Genomic DNA, 23304 nt, shown 5'->3' with positions numbered 1-23304 from the left:
CTGTACGTGCAAATTGCGCACGCTCCCCACCGCGTACACGTTCCCGCCTCAGCCTGACACCTCGTCATGTTTCGCCGAGCGTTTTAAAAAGTAAGACAAGGGTTTACACTACGCAACACATCTCTGTTGGAGGACATTAGCACATCTCTTTTCTGACAGGCAAGGCTGGCAAAGAGCGAGGGAGGAAAGGGAGCAGGACGACAGCGAGCAGCCAGATGTCCCGGGCTGTGACAGTCCCACTCATCACTGGCTTCCAGGCTGAGTGTTGGGAGTCAGGACACTTGGCACGCTGCACCGGAGACAGCAGGCGGCAGTGAGTAATGATGCACAGCGAGCGCGCACACGGCTCTCTCATCAGCATATTATGCAAAAAATGCAGCATGTATGGCCCACATTACAGCTATATGGGTACATCCTTGAGATTCATATACTCAACGGCCACAACATTAGGTACACTTGATGAAGTCCAGTAGCAAAAATGCTGCCTTTAAAAAGATAATAATACTCCATTTTGAGCGTTTTTACTTGTAGTTGACAGTGATGCAGAGTAATTGATTGGTTTACAGTATCTCACGAAAATGAGTACACTCCTCACATTTTTGTAAATATTCTATTATATGTTTTCATGGGACTTTGCTTCAATGGAAAGTAGTCAGAGCACAGCTTGTATTACAGTGTAAAATAAAAATAAAAAACATTTTTATTTTTTATTTTTAAAAAGATGATCATTATTAAGACATCCAGCGCACAAATTATATTTGTTGTGTGTAAAATAATTCTGGGGGCGGGGATCAATAAGTCATGGCTTCAACCTGTTAGCCCTTCTTTCGGATGTTGTTAATGTTGCAAATGATGTGATCGGTGAAATCTGTTGTAATAATACATAATGTAATGTCCGAAATGAAAAATAAAAAAGTTTATAATCCCCTAAAAAATATTTAAACCACTTGTAACAAAAGTGAGTACACCCCTAAGTGAAACAGTTTCTCCACCCCACCTCCCCCACTCCCTACATGGTCTGACATTATGTCAAATAAAAAAAGGTAAGCAGAGATGCATGGAGTTTTGATGGGATGCACAGCCAGATGAGAAAGACGGTATGGTAGACAGATGCGCCGCATTTTATGGACTAATGCACAAGTTGACAAGCAGATGAAGTGCTGCCTAATATGTCAAACTCATCTTACAACATTTAACCTAACAAATAAATGATTTAAAGATTAAAAAATATATCTCATTAAACTCATTCACTGCCATTGACGCCTATAGACGTCAAATATCCATTTTAACTAGGCTGCCAGTGAATGAATTAAGTACACGTGTACTCAGGCTCAAAATAGCCCATGCTTGTCATACTGTACAAAGCTTGTCTCTCAGTCAAGGTGTATCACTTGGAGATACTTCCTTGGACCACTTATACTACTTTCTTATTTAGTCAGGGCTCTGGAGTCCTCTTCTGGCATCTTAGGGTGTTTTCAGTGAACAATAGAGGATTGGCAAATAGGTGAAGTTGCAAAAAGAAAAACGCAAACGTGAGTGGGATTATTGTAAAACAAGCCAATAGAAAAACATGGAAAGCACGACCTTGACATTGGTTCTGCGGAACAATGAGCGGGGATAGCTGCCGTTCATTTTCATGATCTCAACACCTCAAAACGGGTGTTCTTGTGAGGTTTATAAAAGAGGTGTAACTGAGCTGTCACCAACATCAACATCCAAATGTGATTATGCCATCTAGTGGCAGAAAAATGACCTCAACAGAAATCAATATCACACTCGTTTTTTAGAGTACAGCATATCTTTTTAATTTTAACAAAATTTTATGAATCATTATGAAATTACTATATCAATGAATAAAAGATGTAGCCATATTTCTTTTTTTTCTTATTCTATAAAATATTTATATGTAGCCATATTTCTATTAGTTTAATATTTTTTCCCACTCTTATATTAACGAGTATGAAAAATTTGAAAATAAATATTTTGTTGTACATTTAGAACAATTAATTACGATTAAAAAACTTAATCGCCTGTCACCCTTAGTATTTTTCATAAAATCATGTCACAGAAGTATTGTTACGACACCTGCGCTTTAAAAAGCATGTTATTAAACATAACATGTTCTCATGCTTTGCATTAGTCAACATGTCGGAAATTGAGGACAAGCTTGGCAAATGGACTCTTCCCGCCGTGCACCGCAAAGGGAGTAAGACAGAGCGGCCTTGATATGTTTCCCTGTTAGTGTTCCCGTGAGGCTGCTCAGTGATAGCATGGTGCTTTAAAAACACAAACAACAGAGAGGTTGCGTCAGGCCGACGGTAATTAAAGAGCAGGACCATCATCGGCTCAAACATCTTTGATTGTCCGGCTTCTCGGGCCGGAAACAAACAACTCCCCCGCCGCTCCAGCCCCTTCTGCCCCGCTACGGAGGTCTCAACCTGCTTTGCCACCCAATCCGGAGGGGATCAAAGCTCATCTCGGGGACCTGAATTAACACGGAATACCGCAGGCTAGGCCCTATAAATATCAGCCCTCTTCAAAAGGAGAGAGAACAGAGGGAGTGGAACGGCGATAGAAAACAGACCTCAGCCAAGTCGTCCCAAGTGTTTATCTTGGCCACGTTTCTATCTCAGCGGCCAATAAAACAATTCCACTTAACTGCAAGTGGCCCCCGAAGAGAATCTATTCCTGGTCCTAAAAAGGGCCGCGCGATGGCTTCCATATGGCGAGACAGCATGGGGACAGGCGCAACGAGCTCAGACCCGGGTCCATTTGGCCGCCGCCTCGCCACTGTCCGTCCGCAGCTGTGATATTACTCCCTAACATCTGGGTTATTGCCCACTTTGCCTGGGAATTATCAGCCGTGCCGATCTTCGGCATGTTGCTCTGGCAGTGTGCCGCCTTTGCCGCCAAAGCCTCCCTACACGCTTGGAAACGGAGTTTTTACTCCCGTCTCCGTGGTGGCAACACGCACGGGGGAGTGAAAGCAAAGACAGAGGGGGAGTGGAACTGTAAAAGCTGGCGATTCAGCACTTCCAGGATAGGTGTTAAACGCAGTAAGATATTGTCAAAAATGATATGAGGGAGGTGGGGACGGTGGAGGGGGGCTGGCATTGTTACATTGTCAAATTAGCAGTGTGACTTAGGCAGCGGAAACCCGTGCAGAGTCCCACTGCACATTTCCCATCTCCCTTTGAGTACCTTTAACCATCTGTAGTGCATGAAAATGGCTTCATTCCTTTGTCATCTCATTTCAAATTGAGATTGTCTGCTGGACCATCAAGAGACGAAACAGTGGCAGATGTAGAGACTGCATAGGTGTGAATATAAACCCACTCGATGCGGTGCTCGTCAGTCCCAAGCAGCCGCACAACTGTTTCGCACTGAATCTAATTACGGCAGCAGTGTCCCGAAAGCCACTTGAGAGGCGACGCAACTTTGTTTACTACAAAACACAATTACCGTCCTGTAATATTCATCTAAGAGTGGTCAATGTTATTATTTTGGTTTGGATCAGAATATCATATTGTGTCTTTTCTGCTGATAAATTGCAAATATGAAGGTGCAATGTGAAAGCACCATAGTGGTTCTGAAACCAAGGTTGCAATACAAAAGTCCACAGTCCATCCACCTTGGTCTTTGTTGCACGATAGCACAGTGAGCTACTGCCCCCTAGTGTTCTCATCACAAAACTCATCAAGTTGAGGCCACATGTTGGCAATCTTACCTTTGGCTTTTTGGCTGGATATCTCTGTACAAAAATAACATGGACAAGAGTCAACACAACACGGTTTTCATTGCTGGGCATACTTTCCACATTACAAATACTCACCCACTTTCGTTTGATGGTGGCGTCTCGAAACATTAGGGACACATCCACGAAGATGACGCCCAAGTCGCCCTCTTTGCTTTTAGGGTCAGTGAGGGGCAACTCCAATTCATAATTCCTACAGAGAAAGGTGACATTTCATTTTCATGTCCTAGAAAACTTTTTATGATGTCAGGCCTCTTTAAAAATGACAGTAATATTTCACTGCAAAACAAAAACAGTGGATTAAAAAACTGAAAAAAGTTTTTGAAAATATATCTCTATTGTGTTAAAGGGTTATCTGTGTTCTCCTTCATGAACCATGAAAAATAAAGAGTCAAACAAGGACCAAAATATATTTTATAACAGAGCATGCGTTTGTCATAGGAGGCTATTTATTACCTTTAAATGGACATGTGAAACTCAATAAAATAGAATAGGTTGGAAATTTTCTTAAATTTTGCTGAATTGATAGACATGAAACTCCTATATTATAAAAAAATTTAAAAAACACATTGGATTTTTTTTAAGAATCCCTACCTAAATTTTATATTAAAATCATCTTGAATTGTTTTAGTTGTAATTTTCAATTTTTTTGAAATGGGAAATTGTGGGATTACATTGGTTAATTTACTAAACTCAAAATATAAAAATGATCAAAATGTGAAATTTCGCAGTGTGTAATAAATGTATACATAATTTACATTATATATCATAGATAAGTGTCACTTTTTGAATTAAATCCAGAAATAAATGAATTTTATCGAGCTGCACCTATATATGCCTTCAACAGCAAATCCATGTACAGCATATACAGTATAGCAAGTGGTTGTCTGAATGCTTTATATGGCTGGGGTGCTAAAGCTGTCCATTAACATTGATGGGGAGTTTTTATGAAATACTTTTTGCTGTAAAACACATTTCATTGCCTACACCTGTCTTATATTGTTTTCATAACCCACAACACAGATGTAAAGGGACGCCACTCACTTGTGAAGTTCGAGGTCCTTCAGCGCGATTGTGCTAGAACCCATGAATTCATCAGTAGTCAGATTTTTATTATAGACCTGTAATGAAATGGAGTAGATAAATGATCAATTGAGAGGGTTTCGACTGTGTGAAATCATGTATTTCCATTCAAATCAAAAGTTTGAGGACAACTACGCCTACCCGGACATCCACAATATGTTCTTTGTCCCGCAGGGGATACGAGAAGAACTCATTCCACCTGGGATTGAAGTTTTTATAAACCACTTTGCTCTTGTAGAACTGCTTTCCTTCCAGTTTGAACTTCACGTAGGGGTCGCTCTTACCTTCAAAGCACAACGGGTACATATTAGCATAATGTATCGCATCGTAGAGGTCGTCAAATTGTCTTATAGAAGAACACACATGCTCTGATTCCTGAGGAGGTGTACCACACACACTGCCCGCGTAGCCGTTTAATTGTGAAAGAGCCGAAACACTCGCCAGCGTGAGACGAGCAGAAAGCGAAAATCTCGAAGCAACCAGTGTTAATCTCCCAAGCTTGTTAATAAAGTCTGGGGTGAGGGTATGAGATTTCTTTGTTTCTGCAATTGCAAAAAGAAAAAAGAAAAAAAGAAAGCCATTTCCATGCCTTCATTTGTGTCGGGGTGGGGGATAAAGGGGTGTCGGAGAGAGCCTGCAGGGATGCTTGAATCACATGACAAAGGCCCTGTGGGGATGGGCTGTCAGGCCTGTCAGCTCCCTACTCCAAATGAACATCTCGCAAAAGGCAGGCAGGACCCACAGCAGCTCCACCCTGCCAGCCTGTGACAGGAAAACCTCCAGGCAACTTGACAGGGGGAGAATGTGGCAGCTCGTGAGGAGAAAAGCTCTGGCACAAGCGAGGGTCGGTGACGATGTAAATTAATGGGGGAGGATGGGGGGGCAAACCCAAAGAGTGCGAGGGGGGGGGGGGGCTGGTCCCTTTCAGAATATGTAATGACAATGTACGCCCTTGGCGAGCCTTTGGCACACCGCTGATTGTTGGGCAAACAGGGGCGAGGCACGGAACGTGTGTGGGTTGCATCATCACGGAGCCATCTTGTCAGCGATGAGGGCACCCGGTGCCCTTTGATATCACATTGAGACGTGTAACGCCAATACAGTCAATGGCAAGGGATACATGAAGTATATCCCTGTTTAGTCAAAAATTTAAGGGGTCATTAAAAATAATATTAAAAAACACCTTGGAGGATATGCTAACCGCTCATCTGCCTAAACAAGCCTCCTTTTTTAAAATTTTGCACATTACGTGTTTCGGCCCTGTAACTTCAATTGCATTATAATGTTTTAATTTTATTCATCTTGTGCTGGAAAAGGTGCTAATTTTGTTAGTGATTATGTGTGGTTTTAGCATGACGGATGAGTGAGAATATGTAATGTTATGCCATATTGTTGACAAATAAAAACAAGACTAAATGTGGTTTACACAATAAAAGTGTTGCTAAAATGTTTCTTCGTTTTTTGTTAACAAAAACGAGACATGACGAAAAGTCCCAAATTTCACTAAATGTCATGTTGTCATTTCCTAGTGGTAGCAGTATTTCGATCAGAAGAAGAACGCCGAACAATTGTGAAAGGGACCGATAACCGCTTAAACGCTAAAATAAAATGTCATCAGTTTTCTTTGACTAAAACTAAAAATGCAGTGGTGGCAAAACCAGATTGAGAAAGTAAAAACCTGGCCGAACTTTAGCCAAGCCAGACTGTGGCAGCGTTTTTACTTTCTGGACCAGGATTTGCCATCTCTGTTAAAAAAAAATACCATCACTTACCTTAAAGTAAAACTGACTAAAATGCAGTGTTGGGAACGTTACTTTAAAAAAGTAACTAGTAATTGTTACTCATTACTTGCTTAAAAAAGTAACTGAGTTAGTAATTGAATTACTTCTTAATAAAAGTAACTCGTTATCAGGCAAAAGTAATTATTGTCGCTACTTAAAAAAAATGATATCAAATAAATTTGGATTATTATTATTATTATTATTATTAATGCTGATGACATTTGACTAAAATGTCATCAGTTTTTGTCAACTAAAGCTTGACTAAAATATTCATGGACAATTCTAACTAAAATAAGAATAAAATAGCCAGACTTGTAGTCGACTAAAACTTGACTAGACTAAAAAAAGAGCATGGACATGACTGAAACTATAAACAAACTAAAATGATAGCTTTACTCAAGGAAAGGCCGCCAAAAACAACACAATTCAATTGGCTCACAATGAAGTAAAATTCAGACTTGTACATGTGCCTCTTCCTGGTTTTGGATTTATGAAAACTTGAACTAAATTGATTCCTCACTTCATTTAAAATACCAAAAATAACTTTACGGAGGTTTTCCTGCAGCACAACAAAGTGAATGTTTAATTCATTTCAGACAGTTAATTGCCAAGTGGGCATGGGAGTCACCCTGTCAGCACTGGGATTGTAAGGTGATCAACCAGAATAGGCTCCAGTTCACCCCGGTGATCCGGAACAGGGCGCCAATGTTGCATGGACTTGAGGATACAGTTTCTATCCGCATGTCAATTTGAGTTTGTGAGATTTTAATATCCTGGTGAACTGATCACATTCTGCGCGTTCTCATACTGGTCTGACAGCATACTTGTCAACTGTGATGACTGCACACGACCACAACCCTTGGCAGGAGACGACATCCTCGCTAGCAAATACCAGCTACTTCTCATCTTGCTTTCAAAGACTTTTGACACACTTTTAAAAGGGTCCAATGGGCCCAAAACAAAAGCAGTGAAAGGTCAAGTTAGGGCAGACTGTAAATCAGTCAAATGTTTCAATATTGTTCACCTACCGCGTTTGTCCCGTATGACCAGGTTTTGTCCATGTTTCAAGCTGATGCAAAGCAGGTACCTCTGGAGTGGGGCCGGGACTTGGAGGTCTGACCCTGCAGCTAAAAACTGCCCGCCCCCCCAAGGAAAACACATTTATATTTGTCTACATTAGTGCTTTAAAAACCTTATTTTGGCAAAATAGTCTTGTGGCACTCACTGAGCTTTCTAGTGGGTCCAGAAGAGTTTCATCAAAGAATTCACATGGTTCACTAGACATCTGTATTAGGAACAAGTCAAAATGATTGCGGGGAATACAAACATCTAAGAAGTTAATGAAAGGAATGTGAATGTTTTCTGAACTCGAGGATTGAAGCCCTCAAAAAAAGTGTACTACTTAAAAGGGACTGTTGCGTTGGTCCAGAGTTGAGTTGGTCGTCGGTTTACAGCGATACTGGCATACCTTTTGAGTTTATAAACCGCTCGCATTGAACTGGATTGCGCAATGGTGTAAGAATATGTGGTCACACGGCACAAGAAGGCATGTTCAGTTACTTCCATACATACTACTTTTGATAGTTTTGTATTAATAGTCCAGAAAGTTTTTGATGATTTATTTAATGTCAGTACATGATAGAGTGTGGATCGCAACGTGCAGCACTTTGGAAACGCTTGTTTATAAAGTGTGCTTTTGAAATAAAGTGGATTGAGTCTTTTGTCAAGTGATATTGTGTCTGCAGTTACTAAACAACAGAATAACCTGACCACAAAAGTCAAGTTTGTGCAGCAACACGGAAGTAATCAATAACAAAATAATGAATACACAAATTAAAGACAGTGTAGCGTACTCCCTAATGCTTTCACTGTAGTTTAAAATTAAGCACTTCATTTTGATGGTATTTTGGATATACAGTTTGTGTTTTGATCGGCCTATTTCAAGGGCGCCTGGCTCACACTGACATGATCTGATCTTTGCATTTATGCTGCATTTGCATCGGCAGATATCTGCGTTATCCACATTTGGAAGAGGCCTGATCCTGTTCTAGGTAAAGATAAACTCGTCTTTATGATCGTTTCAACAACACAGCCAAATCCCAGGTGGTCATTTAACTTAACACTGAATAACAGCCGCGTTTTATCAGGTTGCGCCAGCACAACACAGTACCGCCGACAAATAGACTGGGATTAAGTGGAATGAAAACACAGACGAAAACATTAGCATGCCAAAAGACACTAAACAAGTGCACCTCTGAGCCTGCTAGGTGTAAATATTGAATATGTACCAATTGGTAATAAATGTAGCGGCAAAATATTGCAATACTTTTAAAAGGAACCCCGACTGTAATGACAAGTTTTCGCTTTATTATTTATTTAGTTGTTACTAACATACTGTAACTATGAGATACATTTTCCAAAAATAATTTCCAGTTTAATACATTTTGCCGAAACTTTATTTGTACGTATGCCACCGTTGTTGTTTACGTCGCAACGCTTTCTGTGTAGTGACGTATAATGGCCAATCACTCTCTGACGAGCAACGCAAAACGGGTATAAAGAAAGTGAGGTAAGCCTCGTAGCGTTCATAAAGAAACAACATGCGATCGGGAGAGTCACCCTCTCCCACGCCGTGCTCGAGAGCGCTCCCGATCGCATGCTGCTTCTTTAGGAACGCTACGAGACTTCCCTCGCTTTCTTTATACCCGTTTCGCGTTGCTTGGCAGAGAGCGAGTGACCTTTTTTTGGGGGGTTTTGGTTGTTTTGGTTGGTTTATTGAACATATAAACATAGAAATACATTACAAGTATAAAATATAAGAATAGGAAGAAAGAAAAGAGTTGACATGCTCATAAGGGAGTCGGAAGAAGTTAAAAACTCATCTAGTCCTACCCCTTATGTTTTGACTCAATAGATACAATAATACAGTAGCATATGTACATGTAATGCATAGGCATACATCATAATAATTCCTCCTCATATTCACACATACAATTTTCATTACACTCATACTGATACCATTCTACAACACTACGCAGATCCAATGTGACGTAAACAACAATGGCGGCGTACGTCCAAATAAAGTTTCTACAAAATGTATTCAATTAAACTGGAAACCATTTTTGAAAAGTGACTCTCATAGATATGATAGTAACAACCAAATACTACGTAAGATTTGATGTCCACCATGTAAAGGCTATAATATTCTACAATTCTTCAAACTATCAGGACCCCCACGCACCTTCAAAAATAACATCTTCCAATCTTGACTCAACTAGAACAAAAAAGTTTAACTGTATACTCCAATCAGTAATCTCCCAGTTGTCATTGACACCAGAAATAATCACTAAACTAGCAAATATATCTACAAATGTATATCAAACTGACCTCAATTTCCTCTTGAGTGCCTCCTTCCAGTGAAGATTCCTCAATGCTGTAGTCGTTGGAGGAAATCACAACATCCGGGTCCAGTCCCTCCGTGTCCGTCAACCACGGCATGGCCGCCTGGTCCTCGCCGGACCAACAATACTCACTACCACTCTCTGCGCTGTCCAGAGGTTTACCGAGAGTATCCAACGTCAGAGGCGTATTTTCTCTGTGTTCTGACCGGCTCCCTTTCCCGGACGGTGGCCTGAATTTCACAACCTTTGAACGTGCGTTGACGTTTGATTGTTCCCCTATTGAGTTTGCTCTGTCCAGCGCGTCAGTGATTTTCACTCTGTCTGCGGGAGTGTCCTCGGGTATCCAAGATTGTTCGGAGATCATTGCGGAATTCGGTCTCGGTGATCTGGCTGATGCTTTGGTAAAAACGAATTTTGGCATTGGAATAGGGTCAAAGTTTAAAATGTGTCCTTTCCTCTTGGCTACGGGCGTGTTTACAGTCTTCTGCATGCTTGAAATCCCCACGTTATTTACTTCCTCATAGAGATTTGCAGAGTCCAATGGAGAAGTAATTCTATTGTAGCCTATGTCTACAGGAAGCCTTGCGTCAATTTCTTTGTCGAAAAAAGTCGAGCCATCTGGGATAGAGCCGCTCGCAACAGAATCACTATCACTAAATCCAAATGATGTAGCCTCGGATTTTTTGGGCAAGGCGGTCTTGGGTGGAACAGCCACGCCATGTTTGAGACTCAGGTCCGGTACAGATATACTGCGCCTGAGGCCTACTTTTGGTTTTTGCTTGTCTGATGCCTTCTTACCGGGTTTCATCAGATTGGCCAGCCTTGTTTTCATGCGGAGATTGTCTATTAACTTCTTTTTCTTGACCTCCATTTTGTTTCCTTGGAAATGAAAGAGTACACACATTAACTTGAAATGTGCACAGGCCAAAGTTGAACGATGACGACCTCCTAAAAGACAATTGCTACTCTGAATCAATTGGTGTCTTAGGTTTAGGAATGCAACATTCTCACAATTTGTATGAACCGATTAAAAACACTGTAGATGGATTCTACCCTGAAACATAGTGAAACTAAAATGTAAAGCTTCCAAAGTCATAACATAATACAAAATTGTCATTTAGCTCAATTAGAAACAGAAATAGTGATGACATTAGTGCAATAGTCATGATAAATCTTAAGCATTATCCCATAAAGCCAAAATATTTCCCATAAGTCGGAAATAATATGTCAATAGAATATATTCCTTTATTAACGTACTCTGCAAGTAGACTGAAGTTCAAAACAAGCTACCTGTTCTGTCGAATGTCGTCCCAAAATCCGAGTTGCTTTCAATGAGGTGGCCCTGTCACATTATGTCTTTGATTTCAAAGGATATGCGTCAAAACGTGCCAGTCGTTGATCGGTCATTGGTGGGAGTGGCCCCACTGGCTCAAACCGGCCATACCTGTCTTGCGAGACGAGTTTCAACACCTGTGAAATGCAACTGTAGCATTTCAAAGCCGAGCCGGTAAAAGCTACGTTCCAAGGTTGTGCAGGAGGATGAAATGATTCCTTAAATGATTTTACAAAATTAATTTCGGGACTAGGGTTGATCTTCACTATCTGACAGGGAAACATGGAAATACAAAAATAGACATCAAGAATCATATCGTTGCATCCTAAACACGTTTTTTTAACAGTTCAGGCAATGTTTTCAGGAACATTTTAACATTCTTAACATCATTTTATGTCCGTTTTATTGGTGCACCCTGCTCATTTGTAGGTATGTCCTTTTTCTTTTTCTTAATACGACAATCATTTATTGTGAATTATTTTATGTACTATAGTCCCCTGCGGGTTTTGGGAACCACTGTGTTAAGACATCCGCCAATCAATTGCTGTGATCGTGAGGGCGGGGGGAAAAAATCTGGCCTAATTTTTTCCTGTGTTGGCCTTGCTTTACTAGTGAAACTCTGCCTTCTGACTATCCAAAAATACTGCTGGATGGATAGAGTGACAAGACGGCGGCATATGAAATACTGGCAATCTTGCTCATTTCAGGTCTTCCAAAATGCATCTCTACCACCACACAAGCCACCCCCCTCCCATGTTTGTTTACTCATCATTTGTGTTTGCAAAGTATAAACTGTCTTTCTCCATCCACACAAAAAGTGAATGCGACAGACCCGCCGGTGTTCAACTGTGTCTCTCCCCCATTCTACGCCGCCAGTAGAGTGGAGACTGTATGACAACAGATGCGTTTGAGTCTAGGCCCAAGCTTGTTCAATATTTGCCCAGGTCTTAACGATGGATCAGGCCCACACGAAAGAACCCCGGCTTGGCTCCCGGTTGAAAGGCGGGATTTGGGAGGATTGGAACAGGGCAAGCCCCTCCGGCAGGTGGCCCGTAGCCCCTTCTCACGCAACTCAAACAAGGCCCAAAGCCCACTTGGTAACTCTACACATGCACACTGGACCTGTTCCCGCCTGCTGCACAGCTGCTCCGAGAGACGGCAAACCACAAAAACGTAACCGATAGCACAAAATAGAAGATTTGACATGTTAAAATACACAAGGGATCTTCATAAACCCTATTTTCCCTCTGCTTTGTATCCTCATGTTGAAATTTGATGATGCATATACATTAAAAATGTCATCATCGTGCAGTTTAGGTACAAGGTTATAGTTGAATTAAAATGGTTAATTTGTTCTCAATTTTGAAACTAACTACACTTATAAACCATTTACCTATATTAGTGCTTGTCCCTCATATTTTCATTTTAAATAATTCAAATTATGACCACTAATTCCACTTTGTAAACATCAAAATTTAAGAGGTTGAATCCCTGCTTTATGGCCATAATCTAAATGTATGATGGAGCAATATTTCATATCACTATGAAAATGAACTTTAAAATCTTACTAAAGGTGGCTTTATCACTGTTTAGACATTAAAGACACATTATATCAGCAATTTAATACTTTAAATCACAAATTCAGTGGTTTACATTTCGATTTAAAAAACAAAAACATTACTTCAGTGAGAAACAAGCGATTTTTTGTTTCGTTTGCCATACATTACCGCTTTTTACCCTTCTTCTTTGATGTCATCAATTCAAGGGAAGAGTGGAAAAAAATGATCCATGGTTTTACAGCGTCAATTGCAGGGCGGGTGGTGAAACTACAAGCTTAACCTTTTTACCTTGACCGTTCCATTCTTCTTCATGAATTCACTTGGCTAAAGAGATGCAAATTATTTGTTGTCTCACAGCGCCACGAGCAGGCCAGTTACTAGAAGTACAACAATGTGACAAGAAGGCCTGCAATCCATCCTGGGGCAATTAATATTAATATTAATATATATATATATATATATATATATATATATATATATATATATATATTAATATATATATATATATATATATATATATATATATTAATATATATATATATTAATATATATATATATATATATTAATATATATATATATATTAATATATATATATATATATATTAATATATATATATATATATATATATAAATATATATATATATATATATAAATATATATATATATATATATATTAATATATATATATATATATTAATATATATATATATATATATATATAAATATATATATAAATATATAAATATATATATAAATATATATATATATATATATAAATATATATATATATATATAAATATATATATAAATATATATATATATATATATATATATATATATATATATATATATATATATATATATATATATATATAATTAATTAATTATAAATATATATATATATATATAAAATCTTAGTTGATCAGTATGATGCGTACACACAATGATAGTGCTTCAGGCCAATAAATGCATTTAATGGGCAAGTCAAAGATGAAGTAGACACCACGTCCAGACTGAACATACACTGATGTGTTTAATCAAGTTTGCTGCTCTCTGTGTCTGTGTGTTTGTGTGTTTTCACAACAAGAGAACAAATGCTATGTGAGCGTTTGTCATTTTTTTTATATATATATACACAGAAAGAGAAAGGTATTAACCTAAATAACACATTAAAAGCCAATAATTGTACTTTTCTGAAAATACAAATTTGTACAACAAATATCTAATAGCATAGTATTTGAATTGTTCAATAAAAACTTCACTTGAATATTTTTTCCATTATAGGATGAAATTAAAATAAAACCCAGTTTAACTTAACATTTTTTTTCTCTTTTTTTTGAAAAACAAATATCTTCATTGGCAACAAAGTCCAGCTTGTGCCGCCAAAACGGTCTGAGCAGTCAAACCGAGAAAACAGCTTCTTTTACTTAATAAGTCAACTAATTAGGACTACAAACACTGAGCAAACACACACATTTGTGTTTTTCATATATATATTTATAAAAAGCCAGCAAGCAAAGCAAAGTGTGTTTCCTTTCACATTCGTCATCCAGAGAAGAGTACGTCACTGTTTTGGCCGTGCGCTTTTTCTTCTTCTTGAGAAGCGAGGTGTGTTTTTTAAAATATTTTTTTATTATCGAGTGGTGTTGTCTTTCTTTGGAATAAGGCATTTCCTACATGTGCATATAGATACTAGAAAATTCCCTGATAAGAGTAAAATGGCGTCAAGTGCTAAAAACCGTGTGCTGCTATGTTTGGAGTACTTTGTTATTGCTAGTTTGGCCTGCTGTGTACTGTTTAAAGCTGCCATAGGGAACTATTTACTACTTAATGGGGGGGGGGGGGGGGGGCATGCATTCACTGTACATTATGAGCATTTGTGGGTTAAATGGTTTAGGAGCTTTTAATGACGGTACTAGAATCACTTTTTGGGAGGCCTCATCACGCACCTGTAATGGCATGTAATTAAAAGGTATCTGGCCGTGTACAATTCAGTTTTTAAGTTCAATAAATTTGCATCCAATCTATAAAAACTGCTAACATATTTTTTTTGTATAGTTTTTATTTAATCTTTTATGTACAATGCATTTTCTGCATTAAAAAAAAACACCCCACTGGTCTGGCATCCAAATTTAATTCATCACGGCTAAAGAGACTCTCCAACACACTCTCAAAATTTGAAATTTGAACAAAATGTTCTGTGGAGATTATCAGAATAACGTTGTGTCCTTTTTTTTATTTTAACATTTTTGGGATGTCTGCATTTAGTTTCATCCAATAAACATTAAAATGTAAATAATGACAAAAACGAACATACGTGTTTTTCACAGGTTCTCCATCCAAGTAGTTAAAATAAATAGCCAATCATCCAATTATGTAAAATGATCCGCAAAATTTGGATTGCAATGACCTGGATGCCACCCACACACACACACACACACACACACACACACACACGAAAGCATTCAACACAGACGAGAGCAATGAAAATGACTTAGACATCCTCTCCTTCCCCACGAGTGCGTTTTGCTTTTTCTTTGGCTTTTTTTTTGTGATGCCATCACAGAATGGTAGCAGTGACAACTAACAAGAGGAAATTTGTGGAAGAAGTAACTGATGCAAATATTTAACTTATCATGTCATACATAGTAGTTGAGTTTGACTAAAATGTTTGCACTTGTATAACTATTAAGGATGCTATTAGGATGGTGACAGTCAAATTTATAGAGCTGATGTAATATCCTATGTGGAAATTTGAATAACATTGACCTTAGGAGGTTCCACTATACCGTTACATGGGTGTATGTGTAATTGTGTATGAAATCAATTCCTGCAGCGGTGGCACTTACGAGGCTAACAGTCTACCTGTGGGTCCCCCTTATGCGTTGACATCATATTATATGTGGTTCATATGTTGCTAGTGATTTGGTGGGCTCCACAACTGCATAGATCACCACGGGGGTGTGTACTGAAGACTTAGTGGTGTGAAGCCAGAAGCGCACGGCCAATGCAGAGCGACGCGCCTCCTGAGAGCGGCGAAATGTTGATGCCGAGTCGCGCGTGTGCTGATAGAGGGGAAACGAGTCAAGGCTGTGGCACGGGATTTGATCGGTGATTCCCAAACACCGTGAGGGAATGACCAAAATTGACTTCCTTGGTCTGAAATGAGTTACATTGACAGTCAGAGCAATTAAATGCTTTTCCACTAGATGGCAGAATTGAATTGTGTTCATCTAAACAGGCCCAGATTTCATACCAAGTGATTTTTTTTAGGTTGTACACTGCAGAAAACTTGGTGTTTATCCCAAAAAATATATTCTTTTTTTTCTTCTTGATAGCAGTACATACTGGCGAAATCATTCTGAAAGTGGCTATTCATCAAAGGTGTTGGCTCAACAATTTTGTGCGGAAAAAAAATGGCTTTCAAATGGAGATGATCTGTCACGATAAACAAATACTAGTGTGACATAAAAAACAAACTTTGGCTTGTCTTACTGATGACTGGGCAAGTTGACCTTCAATGCACACTTAGCTTCCCGATCTCCTACTTTTAAATTAAAAGGAGACATAGTATGCTTTTTCCCCACCCCTAGGATTAACAGCAAACTTTACGTGCAAAGTCTGGGATTTTTTTTGTTGTTGCACTAGAATAAAGTGTAATTGCACATCCACTACAGTAGGTGGCAGTGGCGCTTTCTGTTAAGAGTGCCCAAGGAGTATGAGCTCCTCTGCAGAAGTGCACCTCCAACAATTCTATAGACAATGACATTTACAGTTGCGGCAGAGACTAGCACTGTCTTGCCCCGATGACCGTTTCGGAACAGTACTTTGACTTTTCAAAGAGGCCCAGTAAGAATTGGTGAAAAAGAAGTACGTTAAAGTCATACAGCTTGACTTGATAAGCTTAACATTGGTTGTTAATTGGAGAGTCTTTGCCGCACATTCATTTACACTTGTACTCATATTTATGTATTTATAATAATCTCCAAGTCCTTTCTTTTTAAGGGTAATGTCTCAAAGGGGAAGTCAACCCCAAAATGTTCTTTACAGTAATATGGTCTACGTAACGACCAATGACAGCTCAACTGCTTTCTGAAACTAAACTGTTATTGGTTGTTACCTGAGCATCTGTGATGTCATTTTCAGTCGACAGCAAGTGGCAAGATGGATAAAAACGAGTATTATTTGTGGTGTATTTACATTTTATAAACTAGTCAGGATGTAGAGGAGGGCGCGAGCGGTTCTATGATTCCACTTTTTTCAAGGGTTCGGCCCCGCTCCCCTGCAAATAGCATGGGGATTACAGCTCAAGCAATCAAAAAGCCAATTTCCCATAATATGCCCCCCCACCCCTTAACAGCAACATGGACACTACTCCATTTTTGCAAACGTTTCTTTGATTTGATTTTCTCCTGCTGCTTCTACATTCTCGACATCAATAAATTAGAGGCCACTTGATACATGTAAATCTACGCGAGTGTGTGAATGTGTGTGTGTTTACAGCATGATTTTAGAAACCGTTGCCCTCAGCTTGCTCTGATTGTTTGCGAGCACAACAGTGAAACAGCATTGACGTCATATAATTGGCAGATGACTACAAACAATCTATTGTAACATGTTTGTCTGTGAACTCTTCTCACCAGTACCTGCTTCAATTACAAATTGAACCCGGGGTTGTTGAGTAACGATATCATTAGCTAGAAGGACCCTTTGCTCTTGCCTGCTGCACACCCGCCGGACGCTCTATGTCACCCACGCGTCCATGCGCAGGCGCTTGACCGAGGGACTTTCCCTGTCGCCTGCCGCCGGCGCCCGGCCCAGGCCGAGGGGCGAGTGGAAGTCCGCCCGGTGGTCCTCGCGGTCGCTGCCGTCGTAAGAGCTGCAGGAGGAGCTGAGGCTGTCGGCGGGCGAGCGTCCCAGACCCTCCTGTTGCCGGCCGGGGCCCTGCTGCTGCTGGGGGTGCAGCGGAGGCTGCTGGGGCGGGAAACCGGAGGGGGTGACGCGCTCTCGCGGTGGCGAGATAGGCTCTGACTTAATGTTGACGCTCTGGCTCGTGCAGATGGAGAGGTTGGAGCCCTGAGGTAGGTGCCCTCCGCCGCTGCTGGGGAGGGGGCAAAACAACATGTCAACTACATACAATAGTGGACTTTGAAGACTTGGGTCTACTTGCCCACATGTGAGGGCATTACAGTACCTTCACGGCGGTCACTTGTAAGTGAAGGTACCACTGTGTTGTTAGCGATACAGAAAAAACAGTAAATGAGGTGTACAATTTTCCAGCATGCTTTAAACAGGATATGGCGCCATCTGGAGGACTAATATAAAAATGAAAAAAAAAAAAAAAATTCTCACTTATATCCAAAAATATTTTTGTACAGTATTTTTGTAGTTTATTTTACCCTCCAAAACCCGCTAAGAAACAAATCTGCACACATATATGCATACAAACATGTACAAACGTGCATTCAATATTTGTATTATCAAATTAAGCTGTTTTTTAAAATCCTCCCCAAAAAATTTGATTGTAGAAAAAAATGCCTATTTTTATTATTTCACCGATACTTTTTATTAATTAAGATTTTCTTTTGCTCAAGACTAAACATGGGCTCGTATGCAGACCCTAACTTCACCAACCGGCTTCAATCTCACATCACTTTAATATCAAAACATAATTAACAAGATTCTAAAAATATACTGTAATTATCTCTTTATTTATTATTACATTAAATAAATTATTTCACATAACACAAATTTGTACTGACAATGTGAACCAGAACAACAAACTATCAGAATCAGCCATCTTTGTTGTTTACATTCGCCTCAAACGCTTTGAGGTCAAAATGGGGCAATCCGGGTGAAATAATTCCGAAATCCCACCATCGTCGAATGCAGCATAAGCATTTCTGACATACCAAAGATGCAATTGTAACAAGAGCGTTCAAGGATTAAGGAAAGGTTGGACGACAAAAATCAGTCAAACTTTCAAATCTGAACACCCCGGTGCTCATACAATTGCTGTTATTTTGTTTTGTACTCCATCTGAGGTGCGTGCCCTCTTTGCTGGGTAGAGTATTACTCACACCAAAGAATTAAGCGCCGCTTGGCCCAGTTGATGCTGTTGCCATGCTGACATAGAGCCCAGCGAGATCCCGGGAGAGCTGAAGCCCTGCAGGGAGGAGAGCTCTGCACTGCTCAGGGAATACTCTGCAAAAACAACAAACACAAGTAGAAACTCCTTAATCATGATGGCAAAAGAACAGCCGTCTAACACATGAGGCTTTAGGGGGCGGGGCTTACCAGCAGGGTTGTAGGAGGTGGGCATGCCCGAGTAGACCAGGCCTTGTGGAGGTAAGCTGGGTGTGGTGACCGATACCACTGGGGTGGCCAGTGGCTGGCTCGACTGGGAGCTGCTTATCCTTTGGGTGCTCTGCAAGGAGAAAAACAATACAATAATACGCTAGAGTATTGTCGTAGTTGTAGTAGTATTTTACATGCCTGCCTTCCACTAGGGTGAGTGTTTTCATCACTGATTGTGTGATGAAAAAAACACTCAAGTTGGATCACTTGATATGTAAAAAGTGTTCACTTAGGAAATATTTTGTACAGTATATCAATATCATATGATGTTAGCTGTACCATTATTATTATCATTATTATTTATGATAATGTTTTTTCGAACCCTAATCTAATTATTTACTATGTAATTATGTCTACATTTTATCCAATCTAATCAATGATCAAAAATGAAATATTTATGTATTATGATTTATATATAATTAAGTTTGTAACTCAATAATGTATTTATGCACTGTATTTATTTATTAGTTAATTCAGTTTAACATATTAATGGTTACAAATATACTGTATAATATATTAACCTGAACAGTAACAATACAATATAGCTGTAACAACAACAGTGACAATAATAACAGCAAACAATATGGTTTTATTAATCTGTATAATTTTTTTTACTAAATACCATTTTACAAAACAAATGATTAATGTCTCACTTGTGAAATTATTAATAAAATCAACAGTAAATAACTGATCATTGATTTCATGTAAGAAAAAAAAGGTCAATATATAAGAACTATTGGCATGCCATCATCCTTTACTGTACTTTAATAGCTGCAATAATTTCTTCTACCACACGGTGGTGCTGTATACCTCCAGTTTGCTATGGTAATAATCTGACTTGATCCAACACAAACAGCACACGTCCTTCAACTTTTTTGTTTAAAATGTCATGCATTGAAGTGCACTACCCAAGACGAATTCAGTGGCAGGGAACTTTGGCTGTAATCGAATGCAGTGTTGCGTAATCCACACCAAACAACACGGCATACTGCGGCCATGCGGCAACAATCAATAGCAGACATGATGGCCAATGTAATGTAACAAACATGTGTGCAACTGCCATAGTATCATCTCATCATCATGCCGACAGCTTCCTCGCACTGTTCCAGCACTCTGAGGCCAGATGACTTCAACATGGATCTGACACAATGACCTCATTCTAGATGATGTCACTATCTTCCTGATGAAAAAAATAAAAGTGTGTTGTTCTGAAAATGCTACAGAAAAACACACACTGAAACAAGCGCACAACAGCCCTTCACAGTTCGGGCTTGGAGTGGCCTACGTGTATGCGGAGGAGCAAACTCAACAGACGGAGGCAATTTTCACAAGTCAAAAAGCCAAAACATGCAGTGGCAAACTGGCTTCTCTCAACAACATACTAGTCAGGCACTTTTTAAGCAGGGTACACACATGCAGATAATCGGTCTGATTTTGAACATTTTCACCCCTTCCTAACAATGACAGCAAAGTCAATGATTCCTGTTAGCATTACAGTGGGATACTACACTGCCTTTAGCATTAGCACTACCCTTGTTTTAAAAATGAGGCATTATTTTGTATTTAAATAGACAATGTGTGTAATTATTTTTATTATGTTGGCAAAAACTTGAAGTTGGAGTGCGGCATGTGCACTGTGCAGTAGGACAATCATTTATTTTTTGGTACAAAATAAAACGTTTAAACGTAATAAATATATATATATATATATATATATATATATATATATATATATATATATATATATATATATATATATATATATATATATATATATATATATATATATATATATATATATATAAGACAGATAAAATTATTTTAAACACTATAATTATGCAAGTTCCTTTTGGATGAAACAAAATGTATTATTATTATTTTTTTTTTTTTTTAAAGGTGCAAATTTTAAAAAGTCACAAATTAGTATTAATGTTTTTTTTACGATTATGCTGATTTTGTAATTGTGGAGTGTAATAATTGTAATTGAATTTCAATTAATTGCACAGCCCTATATCAGAACGTTTTAAAGTTCAAGTCAAAATCGAAATCACGATAAAATTTCGATGAATCGTCCAGCCGTACTGAAAATGTGAGTACCCTTCTTAAAAACACATCCGTAATCCGTGCACTATGCCTCAAAGTCAACCAACTGCCCAGGCAAAACTCACCAAACCCATTTCCTCCTCCTCCTCCGGCTAACCTCAACAGAGCAAGGGATCGGAAAAGTAGTTACAAGGGGGTAGATAACACACCAGTTGTTAAAAACGCTGCAGTAGTCATTTTGTCTGTTGCGACACTGGCGAAGAAGCAAAAAGCGCCAGATGTGAGGCGTCTTGACTTCACACGCGTGGCCACAACAATGGAGCGACGTGCGAATGGCTTGCGAGGGCGTAAGAATTGCAAAGTTGTTTAGAGGCCCGCAACAAAGAAGACAAACGACAGCACAGATTGCAAAATGAGAGCACAGAAAGTGTTCCAGCTAATATTTCTTCACTGCTATGATTCATATACCAAACTGGGAATGCTCAAAATTGGCTTCCGCGTTAATAGACCACTTTAATAGACTTCTTTAAAAATCCTTTGAAGTAGACACCTTCAAATAAATGCCAGGCACTTTTTGTAGATGACTAAATAGAAACCTTTGAACTCTATTTGAGGAAATGCTACTCCTTCCTTACACTATACTGTCCCTACTCCCATTTCTCCTGTGACCGGGCCGGGGTTGCCTTAATACACACACTCGATCAATAGCATGAGTAAAACGCGACAAGGGCGACAAGATATTATCTGGCTCACACCCTGGGCCCCCTGATTAAGTCTTCATCTACACTCTGTCATGCCGAGATGTGATTAATTTAATACCATTACTGTCTAATGACAGGCTGTCTACAGACGTGCCACAGCCGCCAACCTCGGAAAAGCTTGTGAGCAACTGAAAGGCTCAGACACCACCGACTAGCCTGCTTCTTAAAACACAACCCGACTCACTCCAGTTAGGAGCGCAAAAGCTAATGCTAGTATGTGTATAGCAAATAGGAAACGGCAAAACAATTAAACGGCAACCCTAATGCACAGTTCCTAAAATGAATGCATTAGGCAGGATTCACAATAGATGGTTCAAGTGACAATTCTTAAAGTAATTCTAAGGTAGCATAAAAACCTAAAAGATGTGGAATTTGGTACTTTCACAAGCATCAGATATCTGCCAATGCAACAGACAAATCAGATATAACATAACAGAAACACTTTTTTAAATTTTAATTTTTTTAAACACCCGTTGCAAAGTATCTAAACTACAGCGAAAGTAAAAGCAATCAAATGTAATCTAAATATGCTACAATAGATGTTATGTTACCTTCAGGGACTATTTATTTAAAAATTCAGTTAACTTTATAAGAGCTGCTGCTGACCTTGGGAACTCTCAGCACTTTTTTTTTTATTAAAGTTCCAAATGACTGCCATTTAATAAAGAAGGCGAGAAATATGAATTCAAGAAAGAATTCTCGGCCAAGTAAAAATATGTCTCCCTCTCTCACCTCCTCTTGTCTGCCATACGCCATCAAGACTCTTCAATAGAGGTCAAAATGATATTAAAACATAATTTATCCACTCCATGTAGATTTATTGTACACCTTTATCCATAAAAATGTGTATTTTGTTTTGTTCTGTGAATGTAAACACATCCATATGGTATATGCGCCACTTGTAATGTACAGTATGGCAATACACAGTCAACATAATCAAATACAAACACTAAATGGTGTATTGGACACTTGATCCTCAGGTCCAGAATAAAACAAGAAGAGTCTAGTGTAGCCTCGGGTGTTCCGTGTGGTCAATGAGCTCTACATCTTCATTATCATGATTAGACAAAGCCTGGTGTTTAAATGTGAATAATTGAGTGAGCGTTACATCACTTGAGCGGCACATAGTCTCAGTAGGGATCTTTTGGACAAAAACAGCTCTGCTAAAATCTCATGAATCTCTGAAAACCTAATGCAAAACAAAACACAAAGTGTGACAAACTATTTATC

General features: G+C 39.0%; 2 protein-coding genes across 15 annotated transcripts in view; both read right to left on the bottom strand.

Annotated features, from left to right (window-relative positions):
- LOC147175439 (multiple C2 and transmembrane domain-containing protein 2-like) overlaps nucleotides 1–13186 on the bottom strand; it is a 50245-nt gene extending 37059 nt beyond the window's left edge. The window contains exons 1-8 of one of the 4 annotated variants that reach the window (XM_086074465.1): nucleotides 11310–13186; nucleotides 10006–10898; nucleotides 7844–7903; nucleotides 7647–7752; nucleotides 4979–5121; nucleotides 4799–4875; nucleotides 3833–3947; nucleotides 3728–3751 (exon numbers count right to left, since the gene is read on the bottom strand). In XM_086074465.1, the coding sequence (XP_085930591.1) occupies nucleotides 3728–3751; nucleotides 3833–3947; nucleotides 4799–4875; nucleotides 4979–5121; nucleotides 7647–7752; nucleotides 7844–7903; nucleotides 10006–10890 (1410 nt within the window). In that variant the 5' untranslated portion in view covers nucleotides 10891–10898; nucleotides 11310–13186. Of the gene's footprint in view, nucleotides 1–3727; nucleotides 3752–3832; nucleotides 3948–4798; nucleotides 4876–4978; nucleotides 5122–7646; nucleotides 7753–7843; nucleotides 7904–10005; nucleotides 11257–11309 lie in introns of those variants that run through there. The other 3 variants (XM_086074463.1, XM_086074462.1, XM_086074464.1) reach the window with 3 other exon arrangements.
- A 734-nt stretch (nucleotides 13187–13920) lies between these two features.
- mef2aa (myocyte enhancer factor 2aa) overlaps nucleotides 13921–23304 on the bottom strand; it is a 103290-nt gene continuing 93906 nt past the window's right edge. For 5 of the 11 annotated variants that reach the window (XM_086073428.1, XM_086073427.1, XM_086073426.1 and 2 more), the window contains 4 exons: nucleotides 21439–21465; nucleotides 19211–19340; nucleotides 18994–19117; nucleotides 13921–18014 (listed from right to left, as the gene is read on the bottom strand). In XM_086073428.1, the coding sequence (XP_085929554.1) occupies nucleotides 17657–18014; nucleotides 18994–19117; nucleotides 19211–19340; nucleotides 21439–21465 (639 nt within the window). In that variant the 3' untranslated portion in view covers nucleotides 13921–17656. The remainder of the gene's footprint in view (nucleotides 18015–18993; nucleotides 19118–19210; nucleotides 19341–21438; nucleotides 21466–23304) is intronic. The other 6 variants (XM_086073431.1, XM_086073434.1, XM_086073436.1 and 3 more) reach the window with 3 other exon arrangements.

Source organism: Leptonotus elevatus, chromosome 4 (genome assembly GCF_054856555.1).
Source record: "Leptonotus elevatus isolate MCC_2025b chromosome 4, RoL_Lele_1.0, whole genome shotgun sequence".
NCBI classification, from domain to species: Eukaryota; Metazoa; Chordata; class Actinopteri; order Syngnathiformes; family Syngnathidae; genus Leptonotus; species Leptonotus elevatus.
Note: the sequence above shows the minus strand (reverse complement) of the source record. Positions and strands in the feature narration are given on the sequence as shown.